Source organism: Labeo rohita, chromosome 7 (genome assembly GCF_022985175.1).
Source record: "Labeo rohita strain BAU-BD-2019 chromosome 7, IGBB_LRoh.1.0, whole genome shotgun sequence".
NCBI lineage: Eukaryota > Metazoa > Chordata > Actinopteri > Cypriniformes > Cyprinidae > Labeo > Labeo rohita.
This window is the reverse complement of record NC_066875.1, coordinates 26974602-26998051: the sequence shown is the minus strand read 5'-3', so window position 1 is coordinate 26998051 and position 23450 is coordinate 26974602. Positions and strand designations below refer to the sequence as shown.

The 23450-nt window shown below is 37.8% G+C and overlaps 1 protein-coding gene across 1 annotated transcript in view; it reads left to right on the top strand.

The window, feature by feature from the left end:
• Positions 1-5033, top strand: part of tox3 (TOX high mobility group box family member 3) — a 51259-nt gene extending 46226 nt beyond the window's left edge. Inside the window, 5 exon segments of the mRNA XM_051116117.1 lie at positions 216-479; positions 568-585; positions 587-796; positions 1123-1203; positions 2960-5033. Of these exon segments, the coding sequence (XP_050972074.1) occupies positions 216-479; positions 568-585; positions 587-796; positions 1123-1203; positions 2960-3682 (1296 nt within the window). The 3' untranslated portion in view covers positions 3683-5033.
• The last annotated feature ends 18417 nt before the right edge of the window (positions 5034-23450 follow it).

Below are 23450 nucleotides of genomic sequence, written 5' to 3'. Positions count from 1 at the left end.
TCTGAAATATCTTAATTTGTGTTCCGAAGATGAACAAATCTCTTACGAAGATGAACAAATCTCTTACTGGTTTGGAACGATACGAGGGTGAGTAATTAATGACACAATTTTCATTTTTGAGTGAACTTCCCCTTTAATGCATCCCTTGTTTGACACCAAACACTTGTGAGGTAGTGTATATCTAAAAATGTTTTTGTTGTCTGTTTGCTCTGCAGGTTGTCGGTCAAACCCATCACCGTCAGTACCCTCCGAACCCCACCATGGTGATGCGCTCCATCATTAGCATGCATAACCCCAATGCCATGATGTCACAAAACCAGCTTACCACCATCAACCAGTCCCAGATCAACACACAGCTGGGGCTGAATATGACCGGATCGAACATTGCTCACACGTCCCCATCCCCACCCGCCAGCAAATCGGCCACACCCTCTCCCTCCAGCTCTATTAATGAAGATGACCAAGAGGAAGGAACCAGGGTGAGTGGCATTTAAACCATGTGTTTAGTGTTGTGTTTTCATCATAACATTAGTGAGATTCTATAACAAGCTGCCATCTCTCCATCAGGTCATTGGCGAAAAGCGCCCCCGCCCCTGACGCAGGTAAGAAACCGAAGACACCCAAAAAAAAGAAGAAGAAGGATCCCAATGAGCCACAGAAGCCAGTGTCTGCATACGCCCTGTTCTTTAGAGACACCCAGGCGGCCATTAAAGGCCAGAACCCTAACGCCACGTTCGGAGAGGTGTCCAAGATAGTAGCTTCTATGTGGGACGGACTGGGAGAGGAGCAGAAACAGGTACCAAACTGCTATCCTATGTATTAACGAAAATATATTTTTAACCTGAACACCATCTGTAGCATTCTGTAAATAGAGCTGTCTGCTGTAGAGTCTTCTCGCTTGAGCTGGAATAACAAATGTTCTTAATTTCTACTCTCATTTTTGCACAGAATGATTCTTGTCAGGTATTTTAACAGACTGCTTGATATTTTCACCCTTCTTTAGTTTTGTATTACCGGCTGAGATGAAGCCCGCAGGCTCTCCCTGTTGCGAAGCGCATGCTTGCCAGTCAATGTTCCGCTAATTATCTGTTTATCACACCTCACGTATTCTGTTCTCAACAGGTTTACAAAAGCAAAACAGAAGCAGCAAAGAAGGAGTACCTGAAAGCTCTCGCAGCGTACCGTGCTAGCCTCGTGTCAAAGGTGAAGATGTTTTCTGTTTAAATAGCTCTCTGTCTGTTTTATCTTTCAGGCTACAGCTTACTATGTTTCCTTCATCTTGTTCACCATTCATCATGTTTTGTATTATATTTCTATTTACCTCTATCTGAATAATAGTTTCCAACTCACTTTCCGACTCAATAGCTTTCACCTTGAGTCCTTAACCACTTTTAAAAGATAAGAACTTCTACAAGGTAAACTTTTCAATGAAAGCGTGCATTTGTGCATTGGTTAACATTTATTGATTTTCTCAAACTTAACTTCTAAAAAACAGTTGGAAAATGATTTTTCATAAACATAATTCTCTTGCATACTTAAACGTGATTATGAATGTGTTTGTTCCATCAAACTAGAGGTGTAAAAATAGCATTAAAGGATTAGTTTACTTATAGAACAAACATTTACAGATAATGTACTCACCCCCTTGTCATCCAAGGTCTTCATGTCTTTCTTTCTTCGGTCGTAAAGATTTTTTTTGTTGTTGTTGAGGAAAACATTTCAGGATTTCTCTCCATATAATGGACATCTCGTGAGTGTGAACTTCCAAAATGTAAATGCAGCTTCAGAGGGCTCTAAACAATCCCAGCCGATGAAGAAGGGTCTTATCTAGTGAAACAATCTGTCGTTTTCTAAAAAAATATACAATTTATATACTTTTTAACCTCGCATACTCGTCTTGTTCATGACAGTTAGGGTATGTCAAAAAACTCCCATCTCATTTTCTCCTTTAACTTCACAATTGCCCTACATCGCTGTTTTACCTTGTTTTTTGCAAAGGCCGTTTGAGCTTCTTTGTAAACACTGGGTCGGTACTTCTGCAGCAATGTAGAACGATTTCAAAGTTGGAGGAGAAAATGAGATTGGAGTTTTTCAAAATACCCTAACTGTGTTGACCCGGAATGCACAGAGTTCACACAGAGCTAGACAAGACGAGCATTTGAGGTTAAAAAGTATATAAATTGTCATTTTTTTTAGTAAATAACCAATCTTTTCGCTAGATAAGACCCTTATTCTTCAGCTGGGATCGTTTAGAGCCCTTTGAAGCTGCATTTAAACTGCATTTTGAAAGTTCAAACTTGGGGGCACCATTGAAGTCCACTATATGGAGAGAAATCCTGAAATGTTTTCCTCAAAAAACATAATTTCTTTACGACTGAAGAAAGAAAGACAAGAACATCTTTGATGACAAAGGGGGGGAGTACATTATCCGTAAATTTTTGTTCTGGAAGTGAACTACTCCTTTAAATACAGCTAATGAATTAGAATGAGATATTCTTATGATTCATCATGCCTCATTACCTCGCCGTATCAGCCAGGCAGTCGGGAACATTTGCATATTTGTTGCTTCTTGTAAAAAATTAAGATCATTTTACAGCGGTACTTTATGTTCAAGTCTAAGCAGCTCATAGAGATTTCTAGAGATTTATGACACCAGCGTGACATTGCTTTCAATTCAGAGGTTGAGTAAAAGCAATTTTTCAGAAATTCTACAGCACAAAGTTTGTTATTTTCAGTGCGCAAGACTTATTTCAGATCTTTTACTAGGCTACTAAATAATATAAATTCCCCTCTTGGCAAGTTCTTTAAATCACAGAATGTAAGACAGCAGCAATTTTCTCAGAACAGCTTTTCTGTCGAGTCAGTCACCAGATCAGCACTAATAAAGGAGAGGCCACTACATAAGAAAGAATCTGTTGAGTACTAGAATTCATTTGACCGCTCTCTATTTCTGTCTCAGGCTGCCGCAGAGTCAGCGGAGGCCCAGACGATCCGCTCGGTGCAGCAGACTCTCGCCTCCACCAGCTTGTCGCCGGCGCTCGTGCTGCCTTCCCCCCTATCCCAGCATCCATCGATGTCCGCCGCGGCACAGGCGCTCCAGCAGGCCCTGCCTCGAGCCATCGCCCCAAAACCTCTGCAAATGCGTGTCGGCAGCAGCCAGATTGTCACCTCGGTCACGGTAGCTCATCAGAACATGACGCCCGGCGGCGTTCAGTCGCAGCTGCTCGGGCAGATGGGAGCGGGCGGTCCGCAGTCGGGCGTGTCGTCGCAATTGAGTCCGCCGATGCAGCCCCGGCACGCATCCATGCAGCAGCAGATGCAGCAGCAGCAGATGCAGCAGCACTTGCAGCACCATCAAATGCAGCAGCAGCAAATGCACCACCAGCAGATTCAGCAGCAAATGCAGCAGCAGCATTTCCAGCATCACCTGCAGCAGCAGCTTCAGCAGCACCACATGCAGCAGCAACACCACCAACAGATGCAGCAAATGCAGCACATGCAGCACATGCAGCAGATGCAGCAGCAGCATCAAATGCAGCAGCAGTGTTCGCCCGTGCAGCACTCGCCCGGCACGCCGCACTCGGCCTCTCTCGGAAGCCCGCCGCCGCCTCCCGCGTCCCAGCCTCACCCCTCGCAGGTACAGGCTCACGCGCAGGTCCTGTCGCAAGTGAGCATCTACTGAACCAAAAGCCCTGGGACCCGCGCTCGCGACTCAACGAGGAAGCCGGATGGAAGTTGTTATTGAAAAGCATCATTACACGATTGCTTTTTTTAAGTTGCACTTAAGAAGTGTGTAAGAAATATGAATGTTTTACAAAGAACTGTCCTTTGTTCTAGATGGATATAAGATACGTGTTAAAGGGACAAAGCGTCTTAGCTGGATTTTTTGTCTATAAGATAGGCTGAGCTACCGGGAGGTCTGTTGATAGACTTGAGAGCCCAGTAGTCATTTGTATGTATATTTAGTTCATTTCGGTTTCTATCTCTCTCTCTCAATTTCTCTGTTGTGGAGTTTAAACTCTGTCAGAGCATGATGGCGTGGGAAGAACGTTCTGAGACGATCACAGGAACACCTGACGGTTTTATTTAACAGCTTTATTTATGAGGTTGGATTCGCTTACGCCACCAGACAAAATAGAAGACCGGATTTCTGTAGACGGGGGAATTCATAAAGAAGGCACTGTTTTGAACTCAACTGGTACTAAACTGGTCATCAGAGACATGCTGAATGGCTCTTGCACTGTCTGGCCAGTGTATCGTCAAGTCTACCCCTCTCTTCTTCCCTTTTCCATCACCCTTCTTGGCGTTCCCACGGATGAAACTGTTTAACAGTCGCCGTTGGGAAGCTCTCAATCAAACCATCCTGCTTTTAGAACCAAGTGGTGTTTGACACATCTCATGCCGTGTTATTAAACAGGAAACCTCCAGTGAAAGATGTAAAACTCTGGACTGTTTGACACGCTTCCATAGATCATTTCAGTCATCGCGTCTCCAAACACCTTTCTGTGACCTGCTGTATGTGTTCTTAGGAAAGAGGAGAGAGTTGTTCTCCTCTGGCCAAAACCCTCAAAAGCGCATTTTCACTCCAACGTGTGTAGTAACAGCACTCCAAAAAACCACCTTCTCTGTAATTATCTTTACCTCAGAAGTTTTATTGAATAAGTTATGTTGCTTTTTTTGCTTTTGTGTAATGAAAACTTATTTTATGGGGGGGGAAAAAAAGCTAAATTGCTGAATTTAGGCTGTTGGTTTACTGATTGGGGTATTTTTGTTTCGTAATACCCTGCATTTCACAACAAGGGCCGTTCAATGGGAGTCTTATCAGATGTTTTTTTACTGTCATGGAAAGGACATGGAAGTATTTTGTGCCAGCTGTAAAGGAATCAGTGGTAAGATAAAAGAAAATGAAGTTGTACATTTTTCATACCTCTTGTTGTAAAGTTTTAATATGTGAGGCTTTAAATGCAGACGTTGGCAAGCTGACCTGTCACCTGCTTTATCTCATAGTGCTCTTTTCTACTTTTTTATGAGTTACAGTAGCAGCAAATCATTTGTTTGTATTTTTGCTTACATTTCAAAATTAATTGCTTTTAAAAACCTGACAGTAAAATAAATACAGTTCACGTCGGTCGGAAACGTCATTTATTAAGTTTTATTTTTGCCATCCAAAAAAGAACCAACGCATTCCATCATCGTCATCAATATGATACTAGCCATAATTTTGTATTATATTTCTCTGTGTCTCTCTGTTTGCAATTAAAATAATCAAAAATATTTATTTCAAGGAACTGATTCATTTCAAAGATTATATTAGCCATACTTTTGTATAAAATATTTCCTCAATGTGTCCTTGTTAGTTCTGAAAGATTTAAAATAAAGACATCAGTACTTAAAATATGCTGTTTATTTCGGAAATACAGTTGTGTTTTTATGGTTATTTCCCTTGTTCACGTTTTCACAAGTGACCTCTGAGCCCCCAGACACAAATATTTGCGGGGGGAAGGTAGGCTAATTATCATAAATGCACAATAAGCACGCGAGGACAGTGGAGCGGCTTTATCTGCTGACCGCCGCCGATATCTTCCGCGACAGAAGGCAAGGAATGTGTGCCTGCGCATATCTGGTTCCGCATTAATAGAATTCTCAATCTGTATTTTGTACCCAATTAGTTAATTTTGAGAATGCTTGTGCAATTTGCATGAGAGAGGCTGCGGTGATTGGCTCTCGAGTCGGGTTTTGTGTCACAGAGAAGCCCACACTCTCACTCTTTGATTAATTGCAGCATCTGTTCTGTCAGAGGGTGTAGTGGAGAGGTCTGCAGGAAAACTGCAAATAAGTGCTGGCAACAGTCTTAAAGCGCCTATGATGAAATGAAAATTAAAAACAGCGAGTACCCCACATGCCCTGAATTTCAATGGCAAGAAGTGGGGAGAGAGACGGAGGGAGAGAGAGCGAAGATTGCTAAGCATAGAATGTAAGAGTGGTGTCCATGGCGACCAAACACATCCTTTAAAAACAGCCGGTAATGAGGGGCCGGGAAATAGCGCTTATTATTCCGAACAGTCTCATGGAGGGCAGCATCAATAATGCATGCAGTACCTTGTTATTTGGTAAACCTTGTTATCCGCATGGTCTCAGTGAGGATAAATATCTCACAACAAGGGTTGGAACTCTGACACACCCCACTGATGAATAAATAAATAACGGTTCGGAGATATTTTCAAAACTGATTATGTGTCCTAACAACAGCTCATGATGTTGGCACACGAGTGATTGTGAATTCAATTGCGTGCCGTTTCAGGCACAGAATAAATTGATCATCATCTAGACCTCCTCATTCAAATTTGAATATATATGGGCCGTTCTACAACCAAAAAACATTTTAAAAGCATTTAAGAATGTTTACTAAGATCTTTCTATTATGTATTGAAACCCACATTCATATTTTAAATATCAGTAAGCTTAATATATAAAATTATTTATTGGTTACTTTCGAATGGGAGGTGGCTGTCCTGAACCTTAAGCCTTAAATTTGCATTTTATTCCATTGTTGTTCTTAAAACTGTCTTTTTGATTTTTTTTTTAAAAAGTGAAGTTAAAAAATATATATAGAGTACAACAGGGCTAAAGGCACCCCCAAAGTGTATGATTGCAGAAAAATACATACGTTTGTATTGAACATTTATAAAGCAACAGATTTTGTGTGAAAATAAATCACACAAGTCGTTTAAAAATCTCATAAATGTATGAAGTGGCAAGGGAGGCCTTTTACGCCGCACACGGGGTAAAAGCACATGCTATTAATACAAATACTTTAGCTAAAATAATGTGTTTTTTTTTTTTAATATATAAATAAATAAAATACATATATTTTTGTTCAATAAATACACTCATTAAAATATGTTAATATAAAACGTATATTTTAAAATACAGAAACAAGATCATTTTAAAATGATCTCATAATAATCCCATAATTTAATATAGATTTACAGTAGTAACAACAAACAATATTTTATTATATTGTATGATTAATATCATGTTTTTTCCAAGATGGACACTCAACATAATACATACATGATATCTGAATCTAACAATGTCATATCAACAAATGGAAAAGTCAGCCTTCCATTAATTATCATGTTAATATTGTGCCTTTTAGCCCTAACAGCAGGGGTGAAAACACCAGCATATGCTGGTAGGTATGCTGGTCCTTTGCTGGTTTATGCTGGTCCTTAGTTGGTCATGTTGCTGGTCAAGGACCAGCATATGCTGTTTTTTTCAACAGGGATCTTAGATCAAGTAAGCACAGAATCGGCTTTATGCTGCTGCCCACGATCCTGTCAATGATCAGACAATTTTGCACATGTATGTTGAAAAGTGGGTGTTTTGGAAAATGCTACGCCATGTTTTTCTGCCATCTAGTGGTTTCGAGGAAAATAATATCAAAGGCGCCTTTTATCCCGTTAGAAGCCCTGTTGTAGCCTATATATTTTCTTTTTAAATCATGAAAAAATGATGTTAAAAATTGTGATGATAAACTGATTTTAACTACACTTCTACATTTATGATCAGGAAATATTCCTGTGTCCCCCTCTCCCATAGCTATAAGGTGTGAGTAGATATAGTAGGTCTGTAGGACCCATCATTTTGAGGTAAATGTGTTCAAAAGTCTGAAAATCTGTGTGTAACCTTTTTTCTGCAGTTAAGCACACTTTTTTGGGAGTTATTCCATAACTTTTACTTTTTATATGTGTGCCACTGTTCAGAACTGTGTTAGCTAACCATGTGCTGATTAGCATCTTTGAGGTGGCCTCAAACATATCTAAAATTGTCACTACTGAAACTGTCACAACGTAAACATTTGGTGAAGTTTTGGTTGTGACATCATTGTTTTTTTTTTGGGTGTTATTCCATAAAATTTAGTTTTAATGTGAGTGCAACTGTTCGGGACTGTGCTAGCTAACCATGTGCTGATTAGCATCTTTGAGCGGGCTCAAAAGAATCTAAAATTGTCACTACCGAAACAGTCACAACCAAAACATTTGGTGACATTTCAGTTGTGAGATCATTGTTTTTTGGGTGTTACTCCATAAAATGTAGTTTTAATGTGTGTGCAACTGTTAAGGACTGTGTTAGCTAACCATGTGCTGATTAGCATCTTTGACCTGGGCTCAAAAGTATCTAAAATTGTCACAACCGAAACATGTCATCGTTTCGGTAGTGACAAAAGGGAACATATAATCCTTTATTTGGGGGAAATAAACAAAATTTTAGTAGCGTTATGCAAATATTTTATATGTTTTAGTAGTGTTTTAGTTTGAATCTTTAACTTTGAAATCAGTATGATCAATTTTATGCCTTTTATAAAGAAAGATTGGATTCAAAATAGAACAAATTTAATAAATCACACTTGAAATATTCTTCAAATTGTAATTGTTATTGATTTACCTCTGAAAACTGTTTAATGAAACAGCAAAAAAGTATATTTACAAGATAGATGTAAACAAAATCTTAATAGGTCAGTATAACCCTTCTTATTAAATTATATATTACTGTGTTTTGGTAGTAACAAATTTGGGGGGAGGACTTTCTGAAAATATAAGAAATAACTGCACGATTACTGTGCACCTTGGAGACTATACAATTTGCATACATATAAAATATGTGGAAAATGTACATGTACATTCAATAATATACATAATATAGTATTTTCTATGTTCCACAAAAGAAAGAAAGCCATACAGGTTTGGAATGACATGATGGTGAGTAATTAATGACAGAATTTAAATGCGTACAGCTTAAGTAAAACGTTACCATAAATTCATCAAAGGAAGCATAAATCCATAAATTCCACCTTGACCAAATTTACCCTACAGTAATCATTTGATGTCTATCTATAGAATCTAGTTCAAACCACAGTCACATGATCGGACAGTAGTTTTATTGCATATAACCTAATATTCCACTGCTATTCATCACTCTTAGTGTGTGTGTGTGTGTGCGCATACACATGCATTTTAATTTAGTCTGTGTTAAAGACACAGAGGAAAAGGTCATATGCATTGTGAATGTCCCATTTTTGTAATATCAATCAGTGATTGATTGGTGTCTTTCATTACCCTGCTGTCTACGCAGATTCAGTGGGAGCGCTGTGACAAAAGGTCTGTGTCCTGAGGCCAAGACTGTGACCTCAGTAGCTTGTGGTCTCTTTGGACAGTTTCCATCAAAGCATGAAAAGAAATGACAAAGAAATAATTTATTTTATAACATCACATTTAACATGGATTCAAAGCTGTAAGCCTGCTGTTGTGAAATGACTTCATTTATGTAGTTGGCTATCAAGCATTTTCTCCCTCACTGAATCTTGTCAGTCTTACGAAATGTGTGTAATTTAAGGTAATCATTGATACAATTTCTTGGTTTGTGATAAAGTAATCACTGATAAAGCAGCTACACGACAGATGGAGAGTTTCTGGTTGTGGACATTATTTGTGTAGCTTAGCAACAATAACCAAATAGGGTAGAACTTGAATAGGGCAAAGGTCATATCCAGCCACGGAACATCAGTAACACTGTTCGGTAGGCTGTGCCGTTTGCCCTCCATTAACAAAACTAACCCCTCCCCACCCAGCTCCCAATGAACACATGCAACCTTTGACCTGACTTCAGACACCTGGCCTCGCAGTGAGTGAAGAGTTTCGCTGACTAGCTTTGGGCAAGATCCTGTTGATCCCAGGCAGCTTTTGTTTGCACAGTGTTGACCTCGCAGTCAGAGAGACAACTTTCTTTAGGTGCTGTTGACCTGCTGCTGCTGCTGTGAACATTTGTATGAAAGATTCCCCGGACTGAATGATCAGGCTAACAGCTGGGTCTGAGGCGAAGTAAAGAACTTGACTTTCGAACGTTGGTCTTTTCTTGCTTTTCTTTATTTTTATTTCTTTTGATCAAAAACACATCTTTCAGGCAAAATCACAGAACAATGTGGTGTATTTAGTGAATGGATTGCTACTGAAATTAAAATTTAAAACCCTATAAAAGTATGATACTATAAATATAAATATCTACTAGTTTATTAGCTGGATAACATATAATATTATAAAAATTAAGAGAGTGTATACTTGTATCCAGTGCCTTTTTAATATTATTTATGTACTATTAATTATTAATAGAGCTGGGCAGCGAATAATCGCATTCAAAATAAAAGATTTGTGTACATAATATATATGTGATATCTAAATATCTAAATATTGAGAAAATCACTTTTAAAGTCGTCCAAATTAAGTTTTTAGCAATGCATATGACTAATCAAAAAATAAGTTTTGATATGTTTATGGTAGTAAATTTACAAAATATCTTTACCTAATATCCTAATGATTTTTGGCATAAAAGAAAAATGTATAATTTTGACCCATACAATATATTGTTGGCTATTGCTACAAATATACCCGTGCTACTTATGACTGGTTTCGTGGTCCAGGGTGACATATATAGTATAAATTATATGAATTTAAATATACACATGTAAATACATATCGATATTTTCAAAATATATACTGTACATGCATCTTTATATATAAATAATAAATATACACAGTACACACACATATATTATACATAAACAAAAACTTTTATTTTAGCACTAATTATTAATTATTATTGTTTTTAGTTTTTATTTTTTTTTTACATTTTATATTTTAAATTAGTTTTAGTTTTATTATACAAATCATTTCTATTGTGTATTAATCTTTAATTATTTTTCGTGTTATGCCAGACAAAGCGCCAAGGCAACACTTCTCAATTTTCTTGTTTACTTTTTCATTTCATATTCATATTTAGTTTTCAGTTAACATAATACATTTGTTTTTACTTACTTATTATATTTTTACAAAACACACACACACACACACACACACACACACATAAAATTTCCCACCTCCAAGTATATATTAGGGCTGTCAAATTGATTAATTTTGATTAATCGTAAGCACAACAAAAAGTTTGTGTTTACATAATATATATGTACTGTGTATATTTATTATGTATATATATATATATATATATATACATAAATCACGATTAATCGCATTCAAAATAATATGTATATATATATATATATATATATATATATATATATATGTATATATAGTTACTATGCTTTACAGAGGCTGAAGAACAATGCTTCTTTGCTTCTTTCACAAAACGTTTACAGTGTTTTCACAATTAGCACTATATTGTATACTTAATTGATAGCCTTGATAGTGAGATTAACATCATATGTTTACTCAGTACTGTTATCACCAGCCTTTTCTGTTCAAAACCACTTTATCAAAAGCAATGCTTCAGCCCGATTCCTCCCAAGAACAGATCAAATGGGTTTCTAGCTGTTCCCAGCAGCCCTCTCAGCTCTAGCAGAAACAGCAGAACTGCAGTAAATTGAAGTTTAAATTCCCAGAAAATAGTGTTCGCTAAAGCAGGATACTTATACGTACTTATTAATGTCAAGTGAGATTATTCTGTGAAGTTAAATTTCATGCTTCCACTGGAACGACGAATACAATGAAGCCCTCAATATTTTAACTTCAGCAAGTTCATTTTATAAAAAGCCTTACATATTATGAACTTTCTGGATTTAAGTGAGTGTAATTTCAAATTTTATTCATTGTTCTCCTCAGCTAAAATAATGTGCTGTATTTGAATATACAGAGGTTACGTTTGCATAGTAGAGCACTTTTTCTCAGCTCATAAATATTCCACGAGGTGAGTCACTACTTATTAGTTTAGATGAAAAAAAAAGACTGCATTTTCTATTTATTTTTAATTGCTACAACGAGAATAGCATGGCCATAGTCAATAAATGCTGTGAGACGTTTTCAGCTCTTGACCGCTCTCAAAGTCCAACTCTGACAGTTAAAGGTCATCAAACAAACAATCCTGCTTCAAAATCACTGGGGTGAGCCCAGAAATATGAGACTGTTTCACCTTGCAGGCAGTTCTCAACACAGTCTCACCAGGAAATCTCCAAACATAGTTTATTGTACAGTCAGTATTTCTGAGGCCAACACAAACAATGTGATTTGAAACAGTTTGCACATAGCTGGAATTTTTTCGGCACTAAAGTGACTGTTCCGTTTATTTAACGTTCAGGTGGAGATTCATTTGTGAGCTGGCATTGATTGAGGAACGTCTGCTTTGTTGTGACAGAGAACTAAACTTTGTAGCTGACAGATGTTTCTGGAAGAGAGACAGAGAAAGAGAGAGAGAATTCATTCCTTTCCTTTCGGTTGCAGAATATAAAACCATATCTCGTTTCCCCCGAGTTGCCTCTTTCCAGTTCCTCTTCAGTATTCTATGGACCTTGTGTTCTTCTGAGAAACCTGACTCTCTGAAATTGCTTTTTATTGTGACTTACTTAGGCTGTTAATGTAAGCTATTACTGAGCTCACATGTTACTATAGCAACAAAGCTGATAAAGTGTACTGGGAGACCAAAGTGATAGATTACATGTGCATGCTATGTCATATCCAATAACTCAAACTTACTATACGGCACATTATTCCAGTGGTCTGAGAGAAATCAATAAATGTGGACACAACCCAACAAGCCATGCTCCATCTCTCTCTCTCTCTTTACTTCTCTCTTTCTCTGCATCAGTCTCTCTCTCTGTGTCTAATTCTGTACGACAGTAAGGAAGCCGTAGCAGATCAGGCCATGTTTCTATGATGTCTGTGCGGAGCTACAAGGGGCAGGTGCTGTACAGACACCATTCAGAGAGACTCTATTCAGCTCCTCTCCTCCGTTTCTCCATTCATGCAGGGCAAAACGCCATCTGCTCCTGTTGTGCCTGGAGCTCTCACAGCTGACCAAAAAAAACCACCCCAACAGCTGTTGCCAAACAAAAGCCAAACAATGGGGGCAGAGAAAGGTTACACACAAGTTTGAAAGAGAGAGAAAGAGGGTGAGAGGGAGAGAGGGAGGGAAGGGTGGAAACGCATTGCTCCGATGAAAGGGGAGTCAGAAACAAATCTTTTACAGATTATGAGGAGGAATGCTCTTTTCAATGGGTGCAGTAGAAACAGTTAAATATGAGATGCTAAATCTTGCCTCTTGTCTCCATGAACTTGGTGGACTCCATTACAGCTGTCAAATGAAGAAAGAGGAAACAGTATTCATGGTTAGGCTTTGAAGGCCCTGATGAGTCACATTAACGACAACAAGAGTTATGAGAATGAGAGTTCATCTTGCATAACATTTGAAATTATTAACCGGTTAGGATAGCTAAACACATATAAATGCTTGTAAAATCATTATTGATTTTTTTTTTTTCACACTGAGGACAACTGAGGGACTCACATGCAGCTATTACAGAAGGTTCAAATGCCCACTGATGCTTAAGAAGGAAACACGATGCATTAAGAGCTGGGGGGTGAAAACTTTTGGAATTTGAATATCAGGGTAAATGTAACTTATTTTGTCATCTGAGAAACATGTAAGTAACTTCTGTAGCTTCTGAAGGGCAGTACTAAATAAAAAAAAGACATTTACAGAACTCCATTCTGTTCAAAGGTTTACACTCCTGGCTCTTAATGCACTGTGTTTCTTTCTGAAGCATATGTGAGCATTTGAACTTTCTGAAATAGCTGCTTATAGGTCCATCAGTTGTCCTCAGTGTGAAAAGACGGATTTAAAAATCATACAGTCATTGTTGGAAAGGGTTCAAATACATAAAAATGCTGGAAAACCAAAGAAGGATGAAGGATTTTTCTGAAGAACAGTGGTAGTTTAACTGTTCAGGACAAACAAGGGACTCATGAACAACTATCACTAAACAAACAAACACAGCTGTGGATCATTCAGGTAACAACACAGTATTAAGAATCAAGCGTATGTAAACTTTTGAACAGGGTCATTTTTATAAATTCAACTATTATTTTCTCTTGTGAACTGTAAATAAATGTCTTTTATGTGAAATATCTTATTCAGGTCATTTTGTATGATCACTCTTATTTTGGTAAAATAATTCATATTTTGCAGATTCTAACTGTAGAGTGTCTGAAAACAAGAGCAGTCACAGACAACCTGATGCGTTACTTGAAAACGTAACTTTTTTATGAGGTGGTGATTTCGTATGAATCTGTCCACCTTATTTTTCAATGCAGAAGCTGTTTTCTGGTAATGTGTTAGACTTCCGGTTCATAAGCCACTGTAGGAAAATAACGAGAAGAATAACGAAGAGCTGTAAAGAGTAAAACTGTTTGCACTACAAACCATTGTGTTTATAATTAAGATAATACATCAAAATAATATGGTAAGACGTCGGTTTGCAATGTCAAGCATCAAAACGAGCTGTTTTGTACAGCTAAAAATAAGTAAATTGCATTGAACCGAATTATTTTCGAATGCAATGACTGGATGTCCATCTGCCTGTCAACCTCAGTCCAGAAGGTGGCGCTAATGCACGTCGTTTGCAAAAACAGTTTGAGGCGTGGCTACCGTGGCAACTGAGCCAGAGGATGTTTAGCCACAGTGGAAAAGACATTTAGATTCCATTACATAAGATCAAGTTGCAATTCAAAGACTTGCCAAAATACAGAGAGACAGACAACGGGGTAAAATAAGGGTTAACATTGGCAGCGTTTTTACAAGATGAAGGAATTTGATGGAATGTTTGGGTTTCAATCGATAAAACGACCTTGCTGAGTTTCTTGTCGACAGGTAAGCTAAACTTCAAGTTAAAGGTATTCCTAATATGTTAGAAAGTAGTCGACTTTTACCTGCCAAGACATACCTTTAGTTTTATAGCCACGTGGGAGCTGTGTTAGTAATGTTTGAGTTGAGGGAGGCGAGAAGCGCGAAAATAACATTTGTTTGAAAACATGCTTTTTTATATATATTTCCGCTAGGTGACACTAATAGCGCAGGAACCGCCTACCATTCCTTTAATGCACGCTGGAGACACGGTGACGTAAGTAGGATTTAATTTTTGTTTCACAGAAGAATTGCTATCTAAGTAGTTCGTAGAAACAGTCATTAAATTAAGGAGAGCTTTGAGCCACTTTATGTCCATTATGCAGTCTGCTTCTTGTTTATCACAGTTTTTGCAGTTTATCAGACACAAAGTAACACACAAAAACAGTGTTAATGCGCTTAGATGTTTTCAAAGCTATTATGCACTACATTAAAAAATAAAGTAGCATTGTTAAAAATGTTTTGAAACGACCTTGCTTGTCACGTGGTAGGCATTGACGTGACAACTTCATGTAGGTCTGTTTTGATAAGCTATTAACTGTTAAGTATATGTTCGTAAAAATAATCAGAAATACAGTAAATAAAAACAGATGAGAGAGAGAATGAGAGGGAGATGAGAGTAAAGGAATGATGGTCTGTCTGCCAAAGGTTACACTGCTTCCATATACATGAGGCAAAAACTCATGCCTCAAATGAATCACTCAGAACCCTACTTAACAAATCCAGCCAATGATAAATTCACTAGTGAAATTATTTGCTTTGGTCAGAGTGTAAAATGAATTCCACATGAAGGTGCAGACAGCAAGACAGCATAAAGACACATCAACTTAATCCTAATCTTGTTTCATAACAGTATGGAATTTTGTGGAAATAATATGTAATTATGTAAATTAGATTCTGTTGAACCTGATGTGAGTTACTGAGTTCAAAAATATATGTGCTCATGATAAAACATTACCCTTAATGGCACTATTATTACATCTAATGCATTTTTCTAATGCTGATTTGTCACAAATAGTTTCAAATAAGATGAAATGATGTTAAAATCAGCATCTCTGTTCTTCAAACAGACAATCTCTGCATTCGTTCTGCAATACATAAGATTTATGCATATTAAATGGTTTTAATCAAAATCAGTACTCTATTGTTTTTTTATGCTTCGACCACCCCAGTGATGTTATGGTGTGAGTGTGTGAATGTGTGTTTACGAACGTCGCCCCGGCTCTGAGTCTGGTTTATTATGTTCATGGTTCCATTCAATTTGTCATGTGTTTGACTGTGTTGATGAGGCTGCGGAGGTGCTGGGGCTATTTATCACACAGCTTCTAATGCACTAATTCTGTGTTCATGATCTTCAGAGGGTTCATCCATCAACATCAGGTTGACAGAACCCCACCCCCACCCCCTTGTCCCTAACCCCGCCTCCCCCAAAAGCCGTCTGTAAACATATGGGCCTCATTTTTTCATCAGTGTCCTAAATTTCACACAATCACTCCATCTTATGAATCCAAACAAGCTGGATAGGACGTTTGATAAATGGCATAAAAACATGTACCAGACTATACAGACTAAATGCCTTTAGTTAATAAATGAATGGTTTCTTTAAATTATTGATGAATATATACAGAAAGCACTGAAAACTAAACATACACAAGCCAAATAAAGCTAAGAACCATAGATCCTTGGCTTGCGGCTTTTCTGTGTGTGTATGTATATACAAGTGCACACAGAGAAGCCACAAGCCATGAGCACAACAAAAATACAGTGTGTGTGTATATTTGTTGCACATATATAGAAAAGACATAGCTGAATCGATGTTCTAAATCTAGTGACCTCATTTGTTTGACTGCATTAATGTGCATTAAACATCCAAGCAGGGCTTAGTAAATAATGTTGTTTTGTTAGTATGGATAATGTTTTAGATAATTCTGATCCCGTATATGTGAATGGTTCCATCTCCTCTCCTATTACATCCCAGCTGTGTTAATTGCCGCTATGAACAATAATGAGGTCTGAGCAATCAAAACACAATTAGAACAGAGTTTGTAATTAATAAAGGATGCTGATAATGATAGTATTAAACATTACTTAGTCATTCAATTCTGTTGCTTGTGAGCAAGTGTGTTCTTCAGGATATGAGAGGTGAGAAAAATGATCCAGGCGGCAGAAATGAAATGGCAGCGCTCTCTGTGATGTTCTCTCCAGCAGTAGAAAATGAAAACAGAGAGGCAGGCAGTGGGGAAAGGTCAGAACACATGTAGTGGAGATGTCTTTTGAGAACGCTCTACCACAGATGGCTTGTACTTAATGATGAGGTGGACCAGAAAGCATGAGAAGATTTTGATTAGACTTTTGCTTCAAATAAAAGGTGTAAAAAGAAAAGATCCAAGTAACAGAACTAGACACTAACCTATTTTTTACAGACACACACACACACACATATACAGCCATATTGCATGGCTACGAGTATGATATTGCGTTTTTACAACAGTTTGACGCCACAAGTGTGTAAGACACCAACGGAGTGTCTTTAAAAACCCTCTTTTGTGCAAACTTCCTTCTGCCATGGATTCAAATCTAAAGTTGACAGTTTAACAGCTGAGCCAAAGCCTCTGTTACTAATTTAAAAACGTCACTTTAGAGTTGGTAATGAAGGAACATTGAGTTGCTTCATTGAAGGCTTATTGTATTACTGTATTAAAAGCTCACTGTATTATGTATTATGAGAAATAGATTGACTGAGCGAGTGTGATTACCTGCATCTAAACATCATTCTTCAGCTCAATCTTATATTCACAATAAAACATTAGTTTAAATGTCCGCTAGGGATGGGACTTTAAAATCGTTGCGCAAATCCAGAAATGATTCAGCATTGATTCTGAGATTTCCGAATCATCGTGATTCTTTCTCAAATCGATTCTGAGCTTAGTTTTGAACAGCAGATGGCGCTGCTTGCTTTAGAAACAGCCGTGCTCTACTTGTTTCCAAATGCTTACATGCATTTGAACCTGAAATAATCATTAATACAATTCGAAAACACTGAAGCGAATTACAAGGGTGTTTACAGTGGGCTGTGTTTACATTAATCTCGCATCATAAAAGCAATCTGAGCCAAGGTGAAACTACGTGACTCAGCCGAACACAAACGTTTTCTTCATGACTCTTCTTTGTGAGTGTTTGAGCGTGTGGACTAGATTAGAGCTTCATCTGCTGTTAAAATCTAAGTTCAGAATCGATTCCAAAGAGAATTGCGATGCATTTGGAAGATCTCAGAATCAATCCACAAATTCCACTGAGGAAAGCAATATCTTTGTCGTACTATCCTTTCGTCTGTTAAGGGTGATTTTCTTTGACAGTGCTGCACAGTGCATTTGTTGTTAAAAGTAAAAAACAACTTCCTTGTTTACAACGCTGTTTTAGCTTTATTTAATATGAGAGTCTTTACTGCTGACTCATTCAGTCTCTTGTCGCCATCTGGCAGAATAATGTAACTAAGCAAATTTTCAAATAGATGATATCTTTATTAACAAATTGCATATTTAAAGTCTAAACAAGTACGTTCTCACTCTTAAAACTACATTACGTGACACAAAAACAGTTTTATTTATAAAATAATAGTGGATTTGGGCGTCTGCAACTATGAAATGGTTGCTGTTCCGATATCACTAGAATATCACACACCTCTCAGCCAATCAGATTCAGGGGCCAGTAAGAACGGTTGAATACATATAATGTGTGTGTTGTGTGTGTTGTCATTGAGGACAAAAAAGCTTTCTGTAAAGAGCTCCTGGCTCACCTGAACCACAGTGTGATTCACAGTTACACAATCTGACCTGGCTCTCATTTCTCTGTGACTGACTGGGCTCTCTGAGAGACACATTTCCTGTTAGGGTTGTGTTGTGTGTTTCTGGGTCAGTGGCCTGTTTTTTGGGGGGGATGAGGGTCTTTTGTAGTGGACCAGAGTCCTAATACAATAGAGACTCTTCAACAGCTGCCCTGTTCTCAGCCTGCCAAATGAAGTGACCAAGCCCTGATGAACTTTTCCCTATTGTTCTCTGGCTCTGCCATCTTTTTTCCCCCTCACTGGATTGGCGAACTCAAATCATTAGGCTTCATTGGAAGTGATGTACGGTTGGCTTTTGTTTGGGCAGTGCTGTTGTCATATCTTGTAATTCATTAGACACAGCAGAGTGCACAAACACAACAGGGACTACACTGAATCAACCTTACCTGCATGTTGATTATGTAATGTTGAGAGTGCATGATGATGATGGTGGTGTACTGATTAGTGTTGATAAACAGCATCTGTTTAGCTCAAACCTGCAGAATAACCTTTCATTTCTTCTAAATAAGGTTTCTCCGCACATCAGTGGAGAGGGACTATCTTCTGCGTGCCAGAGCGTCATGGTTTGTTTTCATCAGATTAAATGATTCTGATGTTGAATCACATCTTTTGCAGCCTGCATGAATTAAAAAAAAATCCTTAAAATGTGAAGTCACCGTGTGCCACATTGGAGTCTTTTGAATTCAGTCACATGTGACATACCGTAGTTTCCAATCCAGTGTTTTAAGAAATGTTGTATACATTTTGCTCTGTGGGATGTATAAAATGCTTTGCCTTAGAGCAAGAGAGAAGCTGGGAGATTGTTGCAGAAATAATGTTATCCTGACAGTATAAATCAGCTCCAAAGTAAGGTAAACATTTGTGTAGCTGTCACATTTAATAAAGTGCCCTGGCATTTCAAACAGCTTTGAAGAGTTGTTCAGCGTAATAAATAATATATCTAGCCTTGGACTTCAAGACCTCGTATGGAAGCGAACAGTAAATATTAAGAGGAATTTTGTGTTTCGAGTGCCGACTAGTCATCAGATTTAAAAACGAAACCTGCAAGGGTCGACTGTGTTCCCAGACATACAGCCCATTCTTCTCCATACTATAAAAAACGAAATTGCCTTGACAAAATACACAGTCTGTACTTCATACCATGTCAAAAAATGTGATCTAAGTTGGCATGGCAACAAATCTCCAGGGAAGGAAAAGGTCATAGTGGCTATAAATTCATTGCTTCGGTTAGAACGAGGTGGTTTCCTATTATCATCTCCGTTCTGCAGTAGCTTTATTCTCTCTCTGTCTCTCTCTCCCTCTCTCTCTCTCATGCTCTTATAAATGTGGTGATTCACTGCTCCAGAGCTAAACAAGCTGATGATTTTAATTTTCTGTTTTCAGAGTAATAAACATTGACATGAGAATGTGCCTCAGGCTCAGGCTCCTAATGAGAAAATGAAATTAGTTTTTCAGCTGACTGATCAGCAACATTTTACACGTAATAATCAAGCATTTATTTGAGTGTGGGAGCTCTGTGTTTATGAATGCTAGTATGTGTTTTGTATGTTTACATACATTTCCAAGATGAAGAAGAAGAAGAAAAAAAAAACTCTGTTTTGTTTGTGCCCGGGAATTGCGATGTGTAACATTCGTATAGTTTATTCCTAGCACACTGACTCCACTGAGTGCATAAATTAGTGTTTTTGATTTTGCTGCCTTATACGTTGAAGGTTGCGAACGAACATCGTCGTATCTATAATTTATCTTTGTTGTAGTTTCGAGGTAAAAGAGGTGGCCCAATTACCTCTCTGACACAACATTTATTCCATTTACAAACTGTCTGACCTCACATCTCAATGAATAATGCACTCCAGGTGTGTATTTGCTGTGGTGGCACAGGTCTTGAGTCATACACCAATGTCTCAATTGCTTACAGATGCGCAATGGCTGATGCAAGAAGCGGTCAATAAGAGAGAGGCCCTCTTTGCCCTTTTCTGCCTTGGTGTGTACAGTTGTGTTTTATTTGAGAAATTGTTCTGGAATCTCATATACACCAGAGAATTGCGAGATTTTCAAAAGGTCCGCTTTTTCCCTAACAGGAAACATTAATTGGACAAGGGTGAAGCTGGGAGAGCTGTGCGTGGTGCATTGTGGGGAAGCGTAGTCGACCGAGAGTGCTCGCCAAGCTACTGTCCGCATAAGTTTCAACTTTACTCGTTCATGTACTTTGGTCCAGACTTGAGTGAGCCAGGTCTCTCTATCATTCCGTCCATATTGAGCTGTCTACCTTTGAACTGAACATGCTTTATTAGTTTTATTCCTGCTGTTGGCAGCCAGTGTTGGGGAATCACATTCATTAGTGTCAGTTTCATTGCCCGCTGAGTTCAAAGCATTTATCTGATGAGAGAGAGTTGGCGCGGTTACACTGAGAAACCCACAGCACCTCTCCCCTGCTACCACTTTACATCTGTCACTCAGCTGATGCAAAACACAAAAACAGCAACTTGTTTATTGGCATTGTTTTGTTCGGTTTTCTCTGTAGCGTTCCTCAGAGGAGCACCTGCTGTGATCATTTTTGTTTGATATAAACTTGTAACAAGCTTTCTTGCCCTTGAGGATTTTAATTAGCAGTAGTGAGTAAACAGGCAGAGCTGCATCATGCTCTTGCGGTCAGCTAAAGGAATCAAAAATACATAAGTAACATACACTGAAAAATAACAGAAATACAATTTTAAGCCAGTTATTCAGATCTATTTCGGTGTACCATGTCTTTACTAGGACATTAAAAACTAGGAAAAAATTTTACGTATATTTTACTAGTTTAATAGATAATTTGTCTAATAATAAATTACCGCAGTGTTCACAATTAATAGGAATTGTCATAATTGCCAAAATTAGGCTACTTCCTCAAAGTGACCACTGCATATTCCTTTGGTAGGCCTAAGGCAGAGGTCACCAAACTTGGTCCTGGAGGGCTGGTGTCCTACAGAGTTTAGCTCCAACTTGCTTCAACACACTTGCCTGGAAGTTTCAAGTAAAATCCTGTTTTTTTTTTTTTTTTTCCAAATTCTGTTTTTTCCGTTTTAATTTTCCTGGATTCCGTTTTTTCCATTTAAATTTTTCTGGCCTCTTTTTAAATTACATTTTATTAATCAAAAAGCAAGTCTAATTAATAAAAAAATCTGAAACTTGTACAATTTAACAGAAGTTTATTAAAATGTAACATAAATTACATGTTTAGGGCCCTATGAAATGATTTATTTTTTCTCACCTTCTGTTTTATTGTTACCAAATTCTGTTTGAGCATGTCTAATTATTTGAATGCATAAAAACAGCTTAATTTATTAACGTTTATTTTTACAATATTTTTACAATATTTAAATTTTCCTGGTTATCAAATGAAGACATAAAATATAAATTTTCTTGAATATAATTTTTCTTTTAATCAAATGAAATTTAAATAAACTTACTTAAGTTACTATTAAAAATAAACATGAAAGAAATATTGTGTGATTATTCCTTAATCAAATAAAGTTTTAACTATTTTACTAATAATAGTAGTAGTATTATGTACATTCTATTGAACAGTGGTAATATACAGGGGTTGGACAGTGAAACTGAAACACCTGGGTTTAGACCACAATTAGTATGGTGTTTGGCCTCCTTTTGCAGCCAATACAGCATTATTTCATCTTGGGAATGACAAATACAAGTCCTGCACAGTAGCCAGAAGGATTTTGAGCCATTCCTTTCGCAGAACAGTGGCCAGGTCACTATGTGATGTTGGTGTATGAAAACATTTCCTGACTCGCTCCTCCAAAACACCCCAAAGTGGCTCAATAATATTCAGATCTGGTGACTGTGCAGGCCATGGGAGATGTTTAACTTTACTTTCATGTTCATCAAATCACTCTTGTCACCAGTCTTGCTGTGTGTATTGGTGCATTATCATCCTAATACACGGCACCACCTTCAGGGTACAATGTTTGAGCTATTGGGTGCACAAAGTCAACCTTCACACTCTGCTCTTATTGGTAGAATGTGCGATCAGTAAAGACTGGCCACCAGGCTGCATGAATATAGCCATGAAACCTCCAACACTATATTGGCCAGTGTTTCAGTTTCATTGTCCAACCCCTGTATGTCTTTAAGTTAAACTAAAGTTTTATTTTGACAGGTTGCCGTTAATAGCTTTACATTTTTGTGTGTATATGATATGATGATAGTTTCTCTTAAAAGAAACTGTAAAATGCTCATGAAGAAACTTCAGAGCAGTTCTGGAAATGTTGTTCATGTATTTAAGAGTACGTTCAGTCGAAGACTTATTCAACCTAGGTGCCTTACAGAGTGACACAGGAAATCCTTTTTACCTGTGTCTATCAGACTTTACAATTCCTTAGTTTAATAATGTATTCGCTCCGGTAACGAACATAATTTTCCCTCTGGGGATTAATAAAGTATTTCTGATTCTGATTTTATGTCTTCGTTTGCCGAGACGGCAGACACTGAAATCGCCGTTAGTGTCACACGCACTTCAGTCTGTGTGTAGTAAACTAAACCATGCATCTGCGCCATTCACACACACAGACACGCAAAACGTGAATGATTCATATTTAAATAGTCTTCTTGCTTAATATTTAAAGATACTAGTTTGACTTTGACAAATTCTGTGACATTCTGCGTTATACAGCAAATTCCGTTTTTATGCCTGGATAATTCCGCAATTAAAGGTGTTTTCCGTAATTCCATCTGCATTTTCCGCATTGCAGAAATCATAGGGTCATAACCTAGTAAGACCTTGATTAACTGGTTCATGTGTGTTTGATTAGGGTTGGAGTTAAACAACCCACCAGCCCTCCAGGATCGAGTTTGGTGACAT